At 47.3% G+C, this 18,216-nt stretch overlaps 1 protein-coding gene across 6 annotated transcripts in view; it reads left to right on the plus strand.

The window, feature by feature from the left end:
- Positions 1-18,216, plus strand: part of LOC143766581 (uncharacterized) — a 250,057-nt gene that overhangs the window by 220,469 nt on the left and 11,372 nt on the right. For 3 of the 6 annotated variants that reach the window (XM_077254361.1, XM_077254362.1, XM_077254363.1), the window contains one exon: positions 2,268-2,358. In XM_077254361.1, coding sequence (XP_077110476.1) covers positions 2,268-2,358 — 91 coding nt within the window. Of the gene's footprint in view, positions 1-931; positions 1,082-1,208; positions 1,389-1,470; positions 1,595-1,677; positions 1,776-2,267; positions 2,359-18,216 lie in introns of all 6 variants that reach the window. The other 3 variants (XM_077254358.1, XM_077254359.1, XM_077254360.1) reach the window with 2 other exon arrangements.

Consider the following 18,216-nt stretch of genomic DNA (forward strand, 5'->3'; position numbering starts at 1 on the left):
TCATTCACCAGTGGTTTTCAGCCGGGGCAGTCATATCTTGGAACCGTCCAGGTTGAAAACTAGCCCCCAGACATGGATTACGGAGTGGGAGAGACCAATTGACAGGTATGGTATATTGTTTTTTTTTATTTTATTTGTATTACAGGAGATCGAGGGCTTCGCTGGGATTAGGCGTAATAATAAAAATGGAAAACTGTTTAGTTTTATTTCAAATAAAAGACTTTGTTCTGGCTGTGCCTTTATTCAACATGTAACTATAGGATCAAACATGATCGCGTTGCTCCGCGCCTCTCCTCCATCCTCCTCCCTGCAGACCCTGGATCCAAAATGGCCGTGGGGTTCCTTCCGGGTCCTGCAGGGAGGTGGCTTGCAAGCGCCTGCTCAAAGCAGGCGCCGGCAAGCCTGCAGCACTGCCTGTCATCTGACACAATGCAATGCAAAGTTTCAGATCAGCGATCTATCACTACATAGTGATGTCCCACCCTGGGACAAAGTAAAAAAAAAAAAAATACATGTGTTAAAAAAAAAACAAAAAAAACCCCTAAAAATAAATTGAAATAAAAAATATTGTTTCAATAAATACATTTCTTTATGTAAATTAAAAAAAAAAACAGTAAAAGTACTCAAATATTAACCCCACTTGCCACCGCTACAAGGCAAGTGTGAAGAGCCGGGTAAAGCGCCAGAATAGGTACATCTAATAGGGCAGCTCCGGGCGTTGCTATTTTAAGGCTGGGGGGCCTATATCAATGACCTCTTACCAACCTGAGAATACCAGCCCCCAGCTGTGAGCTTTAGAAAGGTTGGTTGTCAAAAATGCCATTGATTTAAATAATAAATCTCCTCATATGTTTCCCTTATTATCTCCAGTAATTGTATTATTACACAGGATTCTTATGATGTTACATCGGCTCATCTTCTTCTCATTCAGGTCTCTACAATATCGGATCCTCTCAGTGAAGATCTTCTATATAAGAGAATTTTCCTGATTTACCCATCAAAGATGGATATGGACAGAGACAAGATGGCAGAGAGGATATTACTCCTCACCCTAGAGATTCTCTTCCGGCTTACTGGAGAGGTGAGAGACTCTGATGACGTCACATTACATCATTCTTATCTATGGGAATAACAGATGGACAGAACTGGAGAGGTGAGGACTCTGGAAATGTCTGTAGTGAGATTTATTAATGTGTCTCCATAACCAGGATTACACAGTAGTGAAGAAGACCTCTAGTGAGCGCTGTCAGGACCCTGTGTCTGAGGGATGGGGAAGACCCCTGAGCCCAATCACGGGGCCTCCACCTCACTCCCTGATCCATGAGGACATCAATGACCAGAAGATCCTAGAACTTACCTACAAGATGATTGAGCTGCTGACTGGAGAGGTGACACTGCTGGGAATGCTGGGAAATTATACAGTAACGCTATGAAGGGATCGGGGGATGATGGTATCATTGTATGTGTCAGGTTCCTATAAGGTGTCAGGATGTCGCCGTCTATTTCTCCATGGAGGAGTGGGAGTATTTAGAAGGACACAAAGCTTTGTACAATAACGTCATAATGGAGATTCCTCAGCCCCTCATATCACCAGGTAATAGACAGGACTAAATACACACGGCCTATAATTATCTGTATGTAAAGAATGAATTCAGTCCCTGTATGTTTTTCCTCCAGATCTATCCAGTAAGAGGACAACATTAGAGAGATGGCCCCGTCCTCTTCTTCCACAGGACTATAAACAAGAAGATCCTGATATTCCTCAGGATCATCAGGTAGATGGAGAGGTGTCGTGAGATCTCACCTATGATGTGTAGACGGCTGTGAAGATCTTGTGCTCAGTCTTGTTTTATCCCCAAGTATTATATGTTTTATACTTGTGTAATGAGAACGGTGGAGAGGGCAGGATTAGGCTACGTTCACATTTGCGTTCTGCGCCGCAGCATCGCCGCATGCGTCATGCGCCCCTATATTTAACATGGGGGTGCATGGACATGCGTTGCACTTGCGTTTTGTGACGCATGCGTCACTGTGGTGCATGCGTCAGGGCGCAGAGGACGCAGCAAGTTGCAGTTTTTTCTGCGCCCAAAACCATGCAAAAGTGGACGCATGCGTCACAAAACGCTGCGTTGTGCATGCGTTTACATTTGCATTGTGCGTTGCGTCGCCGACGCTGCGGCGCACAACGCAAATGTGAACGTAGCCTTAGAGCTGATCATAGATGTGACTTCTCCATCTGTCTGTGACTTTTACAATATTTGTTTCAGGGAGAAGATCTGACCCATATTAATACTACAGAGACGTATGTGAGGGGTGATGAGTGGTGTAAAGAGGAGATTCCTACATATGACTACCCAGGTGAGTAGTAACCACTAAATACAGAGAAGTCAAAGATTCTTCTCAGTCACCGGTGTGGCTGCTTTATCGGTGGTGTAGTCCGTCTGTATTACCATGATCACCATTTTGCCTCTAGACCACAACATTCTCCTCCATTCAAAACTGTTGAAGCGACTTTGGGCATTGAAAGCCCTTTCATATAGAACTTACAACCTGGAGGATCCACCTACCCTCTGGGGATGGAAGACGGTGACCGTTACCTGCCCAGTTCTGTAAACTACAAAGCCAAATTACAGCATACGTAGAATGTGCTGACAAATTTGAAAATAACTCGAGGAAAAGTATTATGATGGGTCTGTAAGAGAAAGCGGAGGGTAATGATGCTGTTGGCTTCCTAGATCCCTGATATCTTATTGGATGAATCTCCCTTCTCTTCCTTCTGTGCTGCTGAATGTGCTCATATGGTTCCTACAAGACCAGGTCCAGTCTTTCTGGCCAAACTTTGCTTTTATGATCGACAACATTAAGCATTGAGCAGTGAGGGCCAAGTGTGAATTTCTGTGCAATAATAGGATACTTTTCTGCCAATGATGACAAAAGTATTCTAGGAGTGATACCTTAATTGGCTAACCAGAAAATAACATGTGCTGTGCTGTATACTGCTAAGTGGGCTGTGCTGTATACTGCTAAGTGGGCTGTGCTGTATTCTACTACGTGGGCTGTGCTGTATACTGCTACGTGGGCTGTGCTGTATACTGCTACGTTGGCTGTGCTGTATACTGCTACGTTGGCTGTGCTGTATACTGCTACGTGGGCTGTGCTGTATACTGCTACGTGGGCTGTGCTGTATACTGCTACGTGGGCTGTGCTGTATACTGCTACGTGGGCTGTGCTGTATATTGCTACGTGGGCTGTGCTGTATACTGCTACGTGGGCTGTGCTGTATACTGCTACGTGGGCTGTGCTGTATACTACTGTGTGGGCTGTGCTGTATACTACTACATGGGCTGTGTTATCTGCTATGCGGGTTGTGCTATATACTATGCGGGCTTTGCTATATACTATGGGGGTATATTATATTCTATGGGGGGTATATTATACTCTCTGGGGGAGGCTGTGTTATATACTATGGAGGGCTGCATTATATTCTATGGGGGCTACATTATATATTATGGGGAGGTGGGCTGTATTATATTCTATGGGGGGCTGTATTAGATTTTATGAGGGATGATTGCATCATACTCTTTGATGGGGCTGAATTATATTCTGTGGGGAGGTGGGCTGTATAATATTCTATTCGGGTCTACATTATATTCTATGGGGGGCTGTATTATATTTATATTCTTTGAGGGGTGATTGCATCATACTCTATGAGGGGGCTGCATTAAACTATGAGGGGGGCTGCATTATATTCTATGGGGTGGCTGCATTATACTCTGGGGTGACTGCATTATATTCTGTAGGGTGGTGGCTGCATCATACTATATGTGGGCTGCATTATACTGTATCAAGGACTATGGGGAGTAAGTTATACTATATGAAGAACTATGGGGTGCATTATACTATGGTAAGTGAATTGTACTACATGGATGATTATGGCGGTGCATTATACTATATGGAGCACTATGATTAGTGTATTATGCTATATGGAGGACTGAGCAGTGTATTTTAATATATGGAGGATTATCGGGAGTGTACTATACTACTGTATATGGAGGACTGTGGTGCACATTATAATATATGGAGGACTATGGGGTGTATTTTACTAAACAAGTAAAAAGCTGCATATTCAGATTGATTTTTGTTCTAGCAAAATCATTGTTCTCAGCAGCACATCGCCAGTGTAAACTGTAGATGTGCTGCTGATAGCATGATATTGTATGGTGATCTGTTAGTGATCTATTAGTGATCGTTATGCCCATCATTATTCCTCAGCTGGTGGAAAGAGGTCGGGAAACAAGCGTTGAACTACTTCAGTATTGTCGATCACACTCATTTAGCGGCCTGAACTCAGGGAATGTAAATACAACCAAAATGCTTCTGTGTGATGTGCAATATGTTATCATTTGGGGCCCCATTTTACACTTTGCCTAGGGCCCCACTTTGCCTAAAACCGGCCCTGCCTACAGGTGTACAAATATATTATACAGTCACCATGTGACAAATAGGCCTGTGTAACTTCAAATGCCAGGGCTGAATTTTAGTCCCAGTCCGGCCCTGCTGCAAACATATTATTTTCTGGTTAGCCAATAAAGGTATCGCTCCTAGAATACTTTTGTCATCATTGGGCAGAAAGTATTCACATTGATTGTACAATAACAGCAGAGTTTCCCTTTATCCTGAAATTTCAATTTCTTTTAGAGCCAACGAACTTCAAGGAAGATTGTGATAAACTACATAAAATCCATTACATCTGTGCCGTGATGTAGCTCTGAGCTGTGCGCGGCTGATGGCTGTAATATACATTTATTCATGCCTGCAGGAGATGTGTTGGCATGGCTCGAGCCCTGGTTTCATGGATTCACTCCATGTTATAAATGACATTATGTTTTCAAATTACTGCACAATCTCTCCTGAAATCGGGAGCAATATTATTTACTCTGTCGCCTCAACGGCATCAGCCTTCTCCAGTTTTTGCTTAGTGTCGCATAGGAGGCACACCTAAGATTTTTTACTCCGTTTTTTTTCTGACGGATTACAGATGAAGAAAAGAGGGTCTCCTGTGAGACTCCCGGCATGGCTCCTTCCTCGACCCCCTATTACAGGTGCCCGGTTGAAGTAGAGATGGCTATTCCCCATGTTGCTCCTTCCACAGTCCCTCGGGTGCTGGTTCGAAATCGAGACTCCCCCCTCCTTCCCCAATTCCTTTTGGTTTCTGGGTTGAGGTCGAGGCAAGGATAAAGGCCCCTGAAGGTGACAACAGCACCCTCCCTAATCCCCCTCTGGGGGTATTAGGTTGAGACGCCTCAGGTAGGGCCTGTACAGGCAGCACTCTACAGCTCCAAGCAATGGGCCAGCACACTGCGCCTGCATCCAGGGACCCCAGCCCAGCTGCGGGCTCCTGTCGGGGCCCGGGGGAGTGCAGGCAGGCATGGCACATACAGACACAGGGCTCCCTGCACCCCTGTCTCTGCGGCAGCACCAGCTCTATACTGCCTCAGGGGGACCCCACACGGGGCCCCCCCTTCCGCTTACAGCCCCACCGCTATCCTGCCTTTAAATCTGGGGGGGTCCGGTCCAGATCCAACCCCGCCCCCCCCCCCCCGGACTTCCGCGCCGGCCTGGAGCCTTTCTGGGCATCAGGCATCTAATTTAGGCCCCGGTTTCGGCCTAGCTGTAGCCGCCGCCTCCTCTCCTCCCCCCCGGCCCGCCCCCCGGATGACAAATATGACACTCTACAGTGTCATAGAGGGGGCGGATCAAGACAGAAAGGGCGCGTTTTTACACAGCTTTGCCGCCTTTTTCTCAGCTCTCCGCCCCTTCTCCCCCTGCCTCTTCTCCTCGGCGGCCATTTTTACTGCAGCAAGGATTAACTCTGCATCTCCTGGTCAGCAGGACCAGGCCAGCTAGTCTCCGGGGGGCACAAGACTGTGGATCTTCGGCGCTGGACCTAGGGGCATACTGGTGGGGTAAGATCACAGCTGGGTTGTTTTACTCAGGCTGTGAATCCATATTACCTATAAGGCTCCCCTATAGGTTTCTCTACCCCTGTAAGGTCCTCTGCCGGCAGCCCTTCTGCACTCTGTGCACTATGCCGGGCTCAAGTCCAAGAGAACCAGGCAGGACTGATATTATGCATTCTGTACAGCCTGCAGGACCACTCTCCCCAGTGGCAACACGTATCGCGCTGCCAGGACTGCATCCAGACTACTGCGTCAGAGACCCAAGAAGCCCCTGCCAATGCCTCGGTGTCTAATGCCACACCGGAATGGGTCACTCAGAGGTCGCAATCTATGACGCAGTCTATAGATAACCAAACCTCCACATTGCTTTGGGCTCTGCAGAGTCATGCCTCGGCTGTGACCGCTACCCAGCAAAGGGAGAGCTTGACTCAGGAACAGAACGACCTGGCACATCCATGTCTAGGGCAGGACGCAAGCAGACCCACAGTCCATCTACGTCATCCCATAGCACTCAGTCATCCCCTTCTAGGGAGAGACACCGTAGTTCCAAGTCATCTAGACCGTCCCCTTCCAGGGTCAGACAATACAGATCTACGCAGTCCCCGACCAGAGAAGGCCTCTGCAGCGCCCCAGAGTCCTGGTCGTTGCAGTACTGATGCTCCGCCGCTAAGGAGGGCTATGGTACGTCTGATGGCACTGAAGGAGTTCACCTGACCAGGTATCACAGACACCAATACACTTCACAGTCTGGCCTCCAGGGGGAGCTAAGGGTGCTATGTATTAGGCCACGCCTCACAATCTGGTAAAACTGGGGGTTAGATAGGAAGTTATACAGAAAGCTGACTGGGTTGGAACCAGGCAACATCCTGTGGCAGAGGGTGCTGCAGCGGAAGATTCAGGGGGGTCCCTGTTATGACCTGGTTGTTACGGAGCAGCACTGATATGACCTGGTGGGTAAACTGAATCATGGGACAAGCTCTGAGGAGGTGGAAGCTTTACTGACCGCAGTTCCTACTCCTAACACCAACACTAGAAATAGCCGTGGAGTGTTCCTGACTCTCCCTAGACACCTCGTCACAGCCTAAGAACTAACTACCCCTAAAGATGGAAACAGAAAACTTTCTTGCCTCAGAGAAATTCCCAAAAGGAAAGATAGCCCCCCACAAATATTGACTGTGAGCAGAGAGGAAATGACACACACAGAAATGAAAACAGATTTTAGCAAAGGAGGCCAAATTCTAATCTAGATAGACAGAAATAGAAAAGGATACTGTGCGGTCAGTATTAAAAAACTAAAAATCCACGCAGAGTTTACAAAAAATGGTCTCCACACCGACTCACGGTGTGGAGGGGCAAATCTGCTTCCCCAGAGCTTCCAGCTAGCCTGAATAGTTCATAATGACAAGCTGGACAAAAAGAAACATAACTTTAAAACAAGCAGTAAGTCCAAGCAAAGGAACAAGCAAAGAACTAGCAAGAACTTATGCTGAAACGGACAGGCCATCAGAGAATCCAAGGAGAGGTCTGAATCCAACCCAGAGAACATTGATAGCTGGCATGGATTACAGACCAGAGCCAAGTTAAATAGCAAGGCCAGGGAAGCCGATTAGTGAAAGCAGCTGCTAAGGCCAAACTCAAGGAGCAGCCGTACCACTCGAAACCACCAGAGGGAGCCCAAGGGCAGAACTCACAAAAGTACCATTCATAAGCACAGGAGGGAGCCCAAGAACGGAATTCACAACAGTACCCCCCTCTTGAGGAGGGGTCACCGAACCCTCACCAGAGCCCCCAGGCCGATCAGGATGAGCCAGATGAAAAGCACGAACCAAATTGGCAGCATGGACATCGGAGGCAAAAATCCAAGAATTATCCTCCTGACCATAACCCTTCCACTTGACCAGATACTGAAGTTTCCGCCTCGAAAGACGAGAATCCAAAATCTTCTCCACCACATATTCCAACTCCTCCTCAACCAACACCGGAGCAGGAGGGTCAACGGAGGGGACCATGGGCACCACATATCTCCTCAACAAAGATCTATGGAACACATTATGAATGGAAAAAGAAGCTGGAAGGGCCAAACGAAAAGACACTGGATTGATAATTTCAGAAATCTTATAAGGACCAATAAAGCGAGGCTTGAACTTAGGGGAAGAAACCTTCATAGGAACATGACGAGAAGACAACCAGGCCAAATCCCCAACACGAAGCCGGGGACCAACGCACCGACGGCGGTTAGCAAAATGTTGAACCTTTTCCTGAGACAACGTTAAATTGTCCACCACATGAGTCCAAATCCGCTGCAACCTGTCCACCACAGAATCCACACCAGGTGAGTCCGAAGGCTCAACCTGCCCTGAAGAAAAACGAGGATGAAAACCGAAGTTACAAAAAAAGGCGAAACCAAGGTAGCCGAACTAGCCCGATTATTAAGGGCAAACTCGGCCAACGGCAAGAAAGTCACCCAATCATCCTGATCAGCAGACACAAAGCATCTCTAATAGGTTTCCAAGGTCTGATTGGTTCGCTCCGTTTGGCCATTTGTCTGAGGATGAAACGCTGAAGAAAAAGACAAATTAATGCCCATTCTAGCACAAAAGGACCGCCAAAACCTAGAAACAAACTGGGAACCTCTGTCAAACACAATATTCTCCGGAATGCCATGCAAACGAACCACATGCTGAAAAAATAATGGAACCAAATCAGAGGAGGAAGGCAACTTAGGCAAAAGTACCAAATGGACCATCTTAGAAAACCGGTCACAAACCACCCAGATGACAGACATCTTCTGAGAGACAGGAAGATCAGAAATAAAATCCATGGAAATATGCGTCCAGGGCCTCCCAGGGACCGGCAAAGGCAAAAGCAACCCACCAGCACGGGAACAGCAGGGCTTGGCCCGGGCACAGGTCCGACAGGACTGCACGAAAGAACGCACATCCCGTGACAAGGAAGGCCACCAAAAGGACCTGGCAACCAAATATCTGGTACCAAAAATCCCAGGATGACCAGCCAATACAGAACAATGAATCTCAGAAATTACCTTACTAGTCCATCTATCAGGAACAAACAGTTTCCCCACAGGACAGCGGTCAGGTCTATCAGCCTGAAACTCCTGAAGCACCCGCCGCAAATCAGGGGAGATGGCAGAAAGAATCACCCCCTCCTTGAGAATACCAGCCGGCTCAAGGACTCCCGGAGAATCAGGCAAAAAACTCCTAGACAGGGCATCAGCCTTCACATTCTTAGATCCCGGAAGATACGAGACCACAAAATCAAAACGGGAGAAAAACAAAGACCATTGAGCCTGTCTAGGATTCAACCTCTTGGCAGACTCGAGGTAAATCAGATTCTTATGATCGGTCAAGACCACAACACGATGCTTAGCTCCCTCAAGCCAATGTCACCACTCCTCAAATGCCCACTTCATAGCCAACAACTCCCGATTGCCGACATCATAATTACGCTCAGCAGGCGAAAACTTTCTGGAGAAGAAAGCACACGGATTCATCAAAGAGCCATCAGAACTTCTCTGAGACAAAACGGCTCCTGCCCCAATCTCAGAAGCGTCAACCTCAACCTGAAAGGGGAGAGAAACATCTGGCTGACGCAACACAGGGGCAGAAGTAAAACAACGCTTAAGCTCCTGAAAGGCCTCCACAGCCGCAGAGGACCAATTCACCGCATCAGCACCTTTCTTTGTCAAATCGGTCAGAGGTTTAACCACAGTAGAAAAATTAGCAATGAAGCGGCGATAAAAATTAGCAAAGCCCAAAAATTTCTGAAGGCTCTTCACAGATGTGGGTTGAGTCCAATCATGAATGGCCTGGACCTTAACAGGGTCCATTTCAATAGCCGAGGGAGAAAAAATGAAACCCAAAAAAGAAACCTTCTGAACTCCAAAAAGGCACTTAGACCCCTTCACAAACAATGCATTAGCACGAAGGATCTGAAATACCATCCTGACCTGCTTCACATGAGACTCCCAATCATCGGAAAAAAACAAAATATCATCCAAATATACAATCATGAATTTATCCAGATACTCCCGGAAAATATCATGCATAAAGGACTGAAACACAGATGGAGCATTAGAGAGCCCGAAAGGCATCACAAGATATTCAAAATGGCCTTCGGGCGTATTAAATGCTGTTTTCCATTCATCACCCTGTTTAATACGAACAAGATTATACGCCCCTCGAAGGTCGATCTTGGTAAACCAGCTAGCCCCTTTAATCTGAGCAAACAAATCAGAAAGCAAAGGGTACTGGAATTTGACCGTGATCTTATTGAGAAGGCGATAATCTATACAGGGCCTCAAGGAGCCATCCTTCTTGGCAACAAAAAAGAACCCCGCTCCCAACGGTGACGAAGACGGGCGAATATGCCCCTTCTCCAAGGACTCCTTTACATAACTCCGCATAGCGGCATGCTCTGGCACAGACAGATTGAAAAGTCGGCCCTTAGGGAACTTACAGCCAGGAATCAAATTAATAGCGCAATCACAGTCCCTATGAGGAGGCAGGGAACTGGACTTGGGCTCATCAAATATATCCTGGAAATCCGACAAAAACTCAGGAACTTCAGAAGAAGGGGACGAGGAAATTGACATCAAAGGAATATCACTATGTATTCCCTGACAACCCCAACTAGTGTTAGGAGTAGGAACTGCGGTCAGTAAAGCTACCACCTCCTCAGAGCTTGTCCCATGATTCAGTTTACCCACCAGGTCATATCAGTGCTGCTCCGTAACCACCAGGTCATAACAGTACAGCTGGCCCACAATGTGTTAAATGCATCTCAAAAGAGGGAAAAGAAAGTTCTGAGTCATTTTTTTTTCCTTTGTAGCTTGTTTTGTCTTTTTTTCCCCTTAATCTTTGGGTGGTTCAGGATTCTAGTGCTGATATGGAGGTTCAGGGTCTGTCTTCGCGTGTTGATCATCTCGCTGCAAGGGTACAGAGTATCCAAGATTATGTTGTTTAGACTCCGGTTTCTGAGCCTAGAATTCCTATTCCTGATTTGTTTTCTGGGGATAGATCTAAGTTTTTGAACTTTAGAAATAATTGCAGATTGTTTTTTGCTCTGAGGCCCCGTTCCTCTGGTGACTCCATTCAGCAGGTGAAGATTGTTATTTCTCTGCTATGTGCAGACCCACAGGACTGAGCATTCTCTCTTGAGCCAGGGAATCCTGCATTGCTCAATGTAGATGCATTTTTTCAAGCACTCGAACTGCTTTATGACGAACCTAATTCTGTGGATCAGGCAGAAAAAATCTTGCTGGCTCTGTGTCAGGGTCAGGAAGCAGCAGAAATATACTGCCAGAAATTTAGAAAGTGGTCTGTGCTTACAAAATGGAATGAGGATGCCCTGGCAGCTATTTTCAGAAAGGGTCTTTCTGAAGCCCTTAAAGATGTTATGGTGGGGTTCCCCACGCCTGCTGGTTTGAACGAATCAATGTCTCTGGCCATTCAGATTGATCGGCGTCTGCGCGAGTGTAAGGTGGTGCACCATATGGCAGTGTCCTCTGGGCAGAGTCCTGAGCCTATGCAATGTGATAGGATTTTGACTAGAGCAGAACGGCAGGAATTCAGACATCAGAATGGGCTGTGTTTTTACTGTGGTGACTCTACTCATGCTATCTCTGATTGCCCGAAGCGTACTAAGAGGGTCGCTAGGTCTGTCACCATTAGTACTGTACAGCCTAAATTTCTCTTGTCTGTTACCCTGATTTGCTCATTGTCGTCCTTTTCTTTAATGGCATTTGTGGATTCTGGCGCTGCCCTGAACTTAATGGACTTAGAATTTGCCAAACGCTGTGGTTTTTCCTTGGAGCCTTTGCAGAGCCCTATTCCCTTGAGGGGGATTGATGCTACGCCATTGGCCAAGAATAAACCTCAGTACTGGACACATTTGACCATGTACATGGCTCCAGCACATCAGGAAAATGTTCGCTTTTTGGTGGTGCATAATTTGCATGATGTTGTTGTGCTGGGTTTTCCATGGTTACAGGTACATAATCCAGTGCTGGATTGGAAATCTATGTCTGTGACTAGTTGGAGTTGTCAGGGGGTTCATGGTGACATTCCTTTGATGTCAATTTCCTCTTCCCCCTCTTCTGAAATTCCTGAGTTTTTGTCGGATTTCCAGGATGTATTCGATGAGCCCAAGTCCAGTTCCCTTCCACCGCATAGGGACTGTGATTGTGCTATTGACTTGATTCCAGGCTGTAAGTTCCCTAAGGGCCGACTTTTCAACCTGTCTGTGCCAGAACATGCCGCCATGCGGAGTTATGTTAAGGAGTCTTTGGAGAAGGGGCATATTCGGCCATCTTCTTCACCATTGGGAGCAGGTTTTTTTTTGTTGCCAAGAAGGATGGCTCCTTGAGACCCTGTATTGATTATCGCCTCTTGAATAAGATCACGGTCAAATTCCAATACCCTTTACCCTTGCTTTCTGATTTGTTTGCTAGGATTAAGGGGGCTAGTTGTTTTACTAAGATTGACCTTCGAGGGGCATATAATCTTGTTCGTATTCAGCAGGGTGATGAATGGAAAACTGCGTTTAATACGCCCTGAAGGCCATTTTGAATACCTTGGATGCCATTCGGGCTCTCTAAAGGTACCTTCACACTAAACGATATCGCTAGCGATCCGTGACGTTGCAGCGTCCTGGCTAGCGATATCGTTGAGTGTGACAGGCAGCAGCGATCAGGATCCTGCTGTGATATCATTGGTCGTTGAATAAAGTTCAGAACTTTATTTGGTCGTCAGACCGGCGTTTATCGTCAGGTTTGACACCAAAAGCAACGATACCAGCGATGTTTTACGCTGGTAACCAGGGTAAATATCGGGTTACTAAGCGCAGGGCCGCGCTTAGTAACCCGATGTTTACCGCGGTTACCAATCGTAAAAGTAAAAAAAACAAACAGTACATACTCACCTGCGCGTCCCCTGCCGTCCGCTTCCTGCTCTGACTGAGCGCCGGCCCTAAAGTGAAAGTAAAAGCACAGTGGTGACGTCATTGCTCTGCTGTTAGGGCCGGCGCTCACACAGTACAGGAAGCGGACGCCGGGGGACGCGCAGGTGAGTATGTACTGTTTGTTTTTTTTTACTTTTACGATGGTAACCAGGGTAAACATCGGGTTACTAAGCGCGGCCCTGCGCTTAGCAACCCGATGTTTACCCTGGTTACCCGGGGACCTCGGCATCATTGGTCGCTGGAGAGCGGTCTGTGTGACAGCTCTCCAGCGACCAAACAGCGACGCTGCAGCGATCGGCATCGTTGTCGCTATCGCTGCAGCGTCGCTTAATGTGAAGGTACCTTAATGCTCCATCTGTGTTTCAGTCCTTCATGCATGATATCTTTCAGAATTATCTTGATAAATTCATGATTGTATATTTGGATGATATTTTGATTTTTTCCGATGATTGGGAGTCTCATGTGAAACAGGTCAGGATGGTATTTCAGATCCTTCGTGATAATGTTTTATTTGTGAAGGGGTCTAAGTGCCTCTTTGGAGTGCAGAAGGTTTCTTTTTTGGGCTTCATTTTTTCTCCCTCGTCTATAGAAATGGATCCGGTTAAGGTTCAGGCCATTCATGATTGGATTCAGCCCACATCCATGAAGAGCCTTAAGATATTTTTGGGCTTTGCTAATTTTTATCGCCGTTTCATTGCCAACTTCTCCAGTGTGGTTAAACCCCTGACCGATTTGACGAAGAAAGGCGCTGATGTGACGAATTGGTCCTCTGCGGCTGTTTCTGTCTTTCAGGAGCTTAAACGCCGATTTACTTCTGCCCCTGTGTTGCGTCAGCCAGATGTTTCTCTTCCATTTCAGGTTGAGGTTGACGCTTCTGAGATTGGGGCAGGGGCCGTTTTGTCTCAGAGGAATTCTGATGGTTCCTTGATGAAACCGTGTGCCTTCTTTTCTTGAAAGTTTTCGCCTGCAGAATGCAATTATGATGTCGGCAATCGAGAGTTTTTGGCTATGAAGTGGGCATTTGAGGAGTGGTGACATTGGCTTGAGGGGGCCAAGCACCGTATTGTGGTCTTGACCGATCATAAGAATCTGATTTACCTCGAATCTGCCAAGCGGCTGAATCCTAGACAGGCTCGATGGTCCCTGTTTTTCTCCCATTTTGATTTTGTGGTCTCGTATCTTCAGGGTTCTAAGAATGTTAAGGCTGATGCCCTCTCTAGGAGCTTTTTGCCTGATTCTCCTGCGGTCCTTGAGCCGGTCGGCATTCTGAAGGAAGGGGTGATTCTTTCTGCCATCTCCCCTGATTTACGACGGGTTCTTCAGGAATTTCAGGCTGATAAACCTAACCGCTGTCCAGTGGGGAAACTGTTTGTTCCTGATAGATGGACTAGTAAAGTGATTTCTGAGGTTCATTGTTCTGTGTTGGCTGGCCATCCTGGGATTTTTGGTACCAGAGATTTGGTTGGTAGGTCCTTTTGGTGGCCTTCTTTGTCACGGGATGTGCGTTCTTTTGTGCAGTCCTGTGGGACTTGTGCGCGGGCTAAGCCTTGCTGTTCCCGCGCTAGTGGGTTGCTTTTGCCTTTGCGAGTCCCTGAGAGGCCTTGGACGCATATTTCTATGGATTTTATTTCAGATCTTCCGGTTTCCCAGAGGATGTCGGTTATATGGGTGGTTTGTGACCGGTTTTCTAAGATGGTTCATTTGGTACCTTTGCCTAAATTGCCTTCCTCTTCTGATTTGGTTCCGTTGTTTTTTCAGCATGTGGTTAGTTTGCATGGCATTCCGGAGAATATTGTGTCCGATAGAGGTTCCCAGTTTGTTTCTAGGTTTTGGTGGGTCTTTTGTGCTAGGCTGGGCATTAATTTGTCTTTTTCTTCCGCATTTCATCCTCAGACAAATGGCCAAACCGAGCGAACTAATCAGTTTTTGGAAACTTATTTGAGATGCTTTTTGTCTGCTGATCGTGATGATTGGGTGGCTTTCTTGCCATTGGCCGAGTTTGCCCTTAATAATCGGGCTAGTTCTGCTACCTTGGTTTCGCCCTTCTTTTGTAATTCTGGTTTTCATCCTCGTTTTTCTTCAGGGCAGGTTGAGCCTTCTGATTGTCCTGGGGTGGATTCTGTGGTTGACAGGTTGCAGCAAATTTGGGCTCATGTGGTGGACAATTTGGTGTTGTCTCAGGAGGAGGCTCAGCGTTTTGCTAACCGTCGTCGGTGTGTTGGTTCCCGGCTTCGGGTTGGGGATTTGGTCTGGTTGTCTTCCCGTCATGTTCCTATGAAGGTTTCTTCCCCTGTTCAAGCCTCGGTTTATTGGTCCTTATAGGATTTCTCAGATTATTAATCCACTGGCTTTTCGTTTGGCCCTTCCAGCCTCTTTTTCCATCCATAATGTTTTTCATAGATCTTTGTTGCGGAAATATGTGGTGCCCATTGTTCCCTCTGTTGATCCTCCTGCCCCGGTGTTGATTGATGGGGAGTTGGAGTATGTGGTTGAGAAGATTTTGGATTCTCGTTTTTCAAGGCGGAAGCTTCAGTATCTTGTCAAATGGAAGGGTTATGGCCAGGAGGATAATTCTTGGGTTGTTGCCTCCGATGTTCATGCTGACGATTTGGTTCGTGCCTTTCATTTGGCTCGGCCTGATCGGCCTGGGGGCTCTGGTGAGGGTTCGGTGACCCCTCCTCAAGGGGGGATACTGTTGTGAATTCTGCTCTTGGGCTCCCTCCGGTAGTTTTAAGTGGTAGCGCTGCTGTCTTTGGATCGCAGCATTCATCAGGTGTGTCCACTTAATGCAATCCACTGGGCTATTTAGTTTTGCTTGACCCTTTAGTCAGTGCCAGATGTCCATTGTTCCTGGAGGATTCACATCTCTGCCTGGTCTCTCCTGCTTTGCTGTTCATTTCAACAAAGATAAGTTCTGGCTTTGTTTTTGCAGTCCACATGCTGTGGGCCTTATAGTTCAGTGCATTTCTATGTTTTGTCTTGTCCAGCTTGGTCTGTATAAGGACTTGTTCAGCCAAGCTGGTATCTCTGGAGATGCAGATATACCCTCCATATCTTTAGTTAGATATGGAGATTTTGTATTTTCTGTGGTGGATATTTTCTAGTGTTTTATTACTGACCGCATAGTACTCTGTCCTATCCTTTCTATTTAGCTAGAGTGGCCTCCTTTGCTAAATCCTGATTTAAGTCTGCGTATGTTAATTCCCTCTCCTCTCACAGTCAATATTTGTGGGGGGCTGTCTGTCCTTTGGGGATTTTCTCTGAGGCAAGATAGTTTTTCCGTTTCTATCTCTAGGGGTATTTAGTCCTCCGGCTGTGTCGAGGTGTCTAGGGAGTGTCAGGTACATCCCACGGCTACTTCTAGTTGCGGTGTTAAGTTCAGGGTCCGCGGTCAGTACAGGTACCACCTTCTTCAGAGTACGTCTCATGCTGCTCCTAGGCCACCAGATCATAACACCGGAAGACCTCCGAGCCCACCCGTCATACGGGTGCATCCTAGCCATATCATCTGGGGGGCGAAGTAGAACATCATAATCGAGTTGTGAGGGAACTTCAGAAACAGACACAACAGTTGTGAGGACTATCCCGTAAGCGCAGCAGGGAAGGACTACAACACACAAGTGCTAGAAGGTAGGCACAGATTTCCACCTGCAAAGGGAACTGTGAAGGTGCCATCGGACCGGCCGGACTCAAGCAGCCCGGTTAACCGTATTCCAGACTGAGGATCCTGAAGCCTTCAGTAAAGAGGTAAAGAGACTGCAACCTGGTGTCCTCGTTATTTGCTGCGACCTGCACCACACCACCACCTCACCTCTCTCCATCTTCACTGGACGCCCCTCAGCAGGGTCACGGACCGGGTCTAGCCACCGTGACAACCCCAGAACTGAGACAGAGAGGCCCGGTACCGGGTACCCCTCGGCCCTGCGGCAGTGGGGGCGCTCCACCTCCTCCCCAGCTCACCCAGCAGGGGACGCCTCAGTGATACACAGGATTCAGAAGGCATCTGCGACTCCGACTCAGACAGGGAAACGGAGGGGTCCCTGATCCCAATCCCCCCCTAGCAATACAGCGCTAGTCGAGGACATAATCTCTTCCATCCATCGGGTGCTGGACATTTCTAATCTGCCACCAGAGGATTTCCTTTGAAGGACCTCTGAAGCCGCCTAAGTTTTCTCTAACCACCCAGCATTTAAAGCGATCCTTATAGAGCAGCTCTCACAGCCTGAGAAAAAATTTGCTAATCGCAAATATCTGGAGGCAAGGTACCTTTTCCCACAGAAGGACACCAAGGAATGGACAGATCCACCCGAAGTAGACCCCCCAGTCTCTAGACTAGCAGCACAGACTCTCCTTTCACTGCCAGATAGCTCAACCCTCAGGGACGCAGCAGACCGGCAGTTAGAACGCATGGCTCGTTCAATTTTCGAGGCGGCAGGGGCCTCCCTGGCTCTCGCATTCGCTTCAGTTTGGGCTGCCAAGGCCATACTGGCTTGGGCCAAAAATTTACAAGCTGGCCTCCAAGCATCTGCTCCTGAGCTGTCGGACCAAGCGGTTCAAATAGCAGTTGTAGAAGACTACATGCTTCATGAAGCTCTGGATTGAGCAAGGGGCGTAGCGGGGATAGCATCAAACGCCATCACGATTCGGCGTATCCTCTGGCTGCGGAATGGAAAGCGGACACAGCCTCAAAGAAGTGTATAAAACAACACAATGGAAGTGGCAGAAAGTGGCTGGCTGATATACGACAAACTAAGAGGACTGAGGTATATCCACTTTGTGAGAATTTGAATCTCACTTTTTTTGGGGGGAAGGGACTGAACCCAAACTCCGGCCCAGTGTATAAAACAACGCAATGTGAGTGGCAGCAAGTGGCTGGCTGATATACGACAAACTAAGAGGACTGAGGTGTATCCACTTTGTGAGAATTTGAATCTCACTTTTTTGGGGTTGACTGAACCCAAACTCAGGCCCAGTGTATAAAACAACGAAATGTGAGTGGCAGCAAGTGGCTGGCTGATATACAAGGACTGTAGTACAATTTCAATCTCCCTACAATGATCTCAGGACAAGTATGGCAGCAATAAAAAGGACTGCTGCACACAAAAGTGTGGACAAATAAACAAGATAACTACAGAAAGGAGCAACAGGATTTTTGCTTTTAAAAAAGCAGTTGGTTTGCACAGCAGCGGTGCAAACAGCAATGCAGCTATCAGGGTGCCTTATAAGGCAGCCTAATAAGGTACAGAGCTGATGCACAAAGATATAGCCTCCACTGTCC

The sequence above is a fragment of the Ranitomeya variabilis genome, chromosome 4 (assembly GCF_051348905.1).
Source record: "Ranitomeya variabilis isolate aRanVar5 chromosome 4, aRanVar5.hap1, whole genome shotgun sequence".
Taxonomy (NCBI): domain Eukaryota; kingdom Metazoa; phylum Chordata; class Amphibia; order Anura; family Dendrobatidae; genus Ranitomeya; species Ranitomeya variabilis.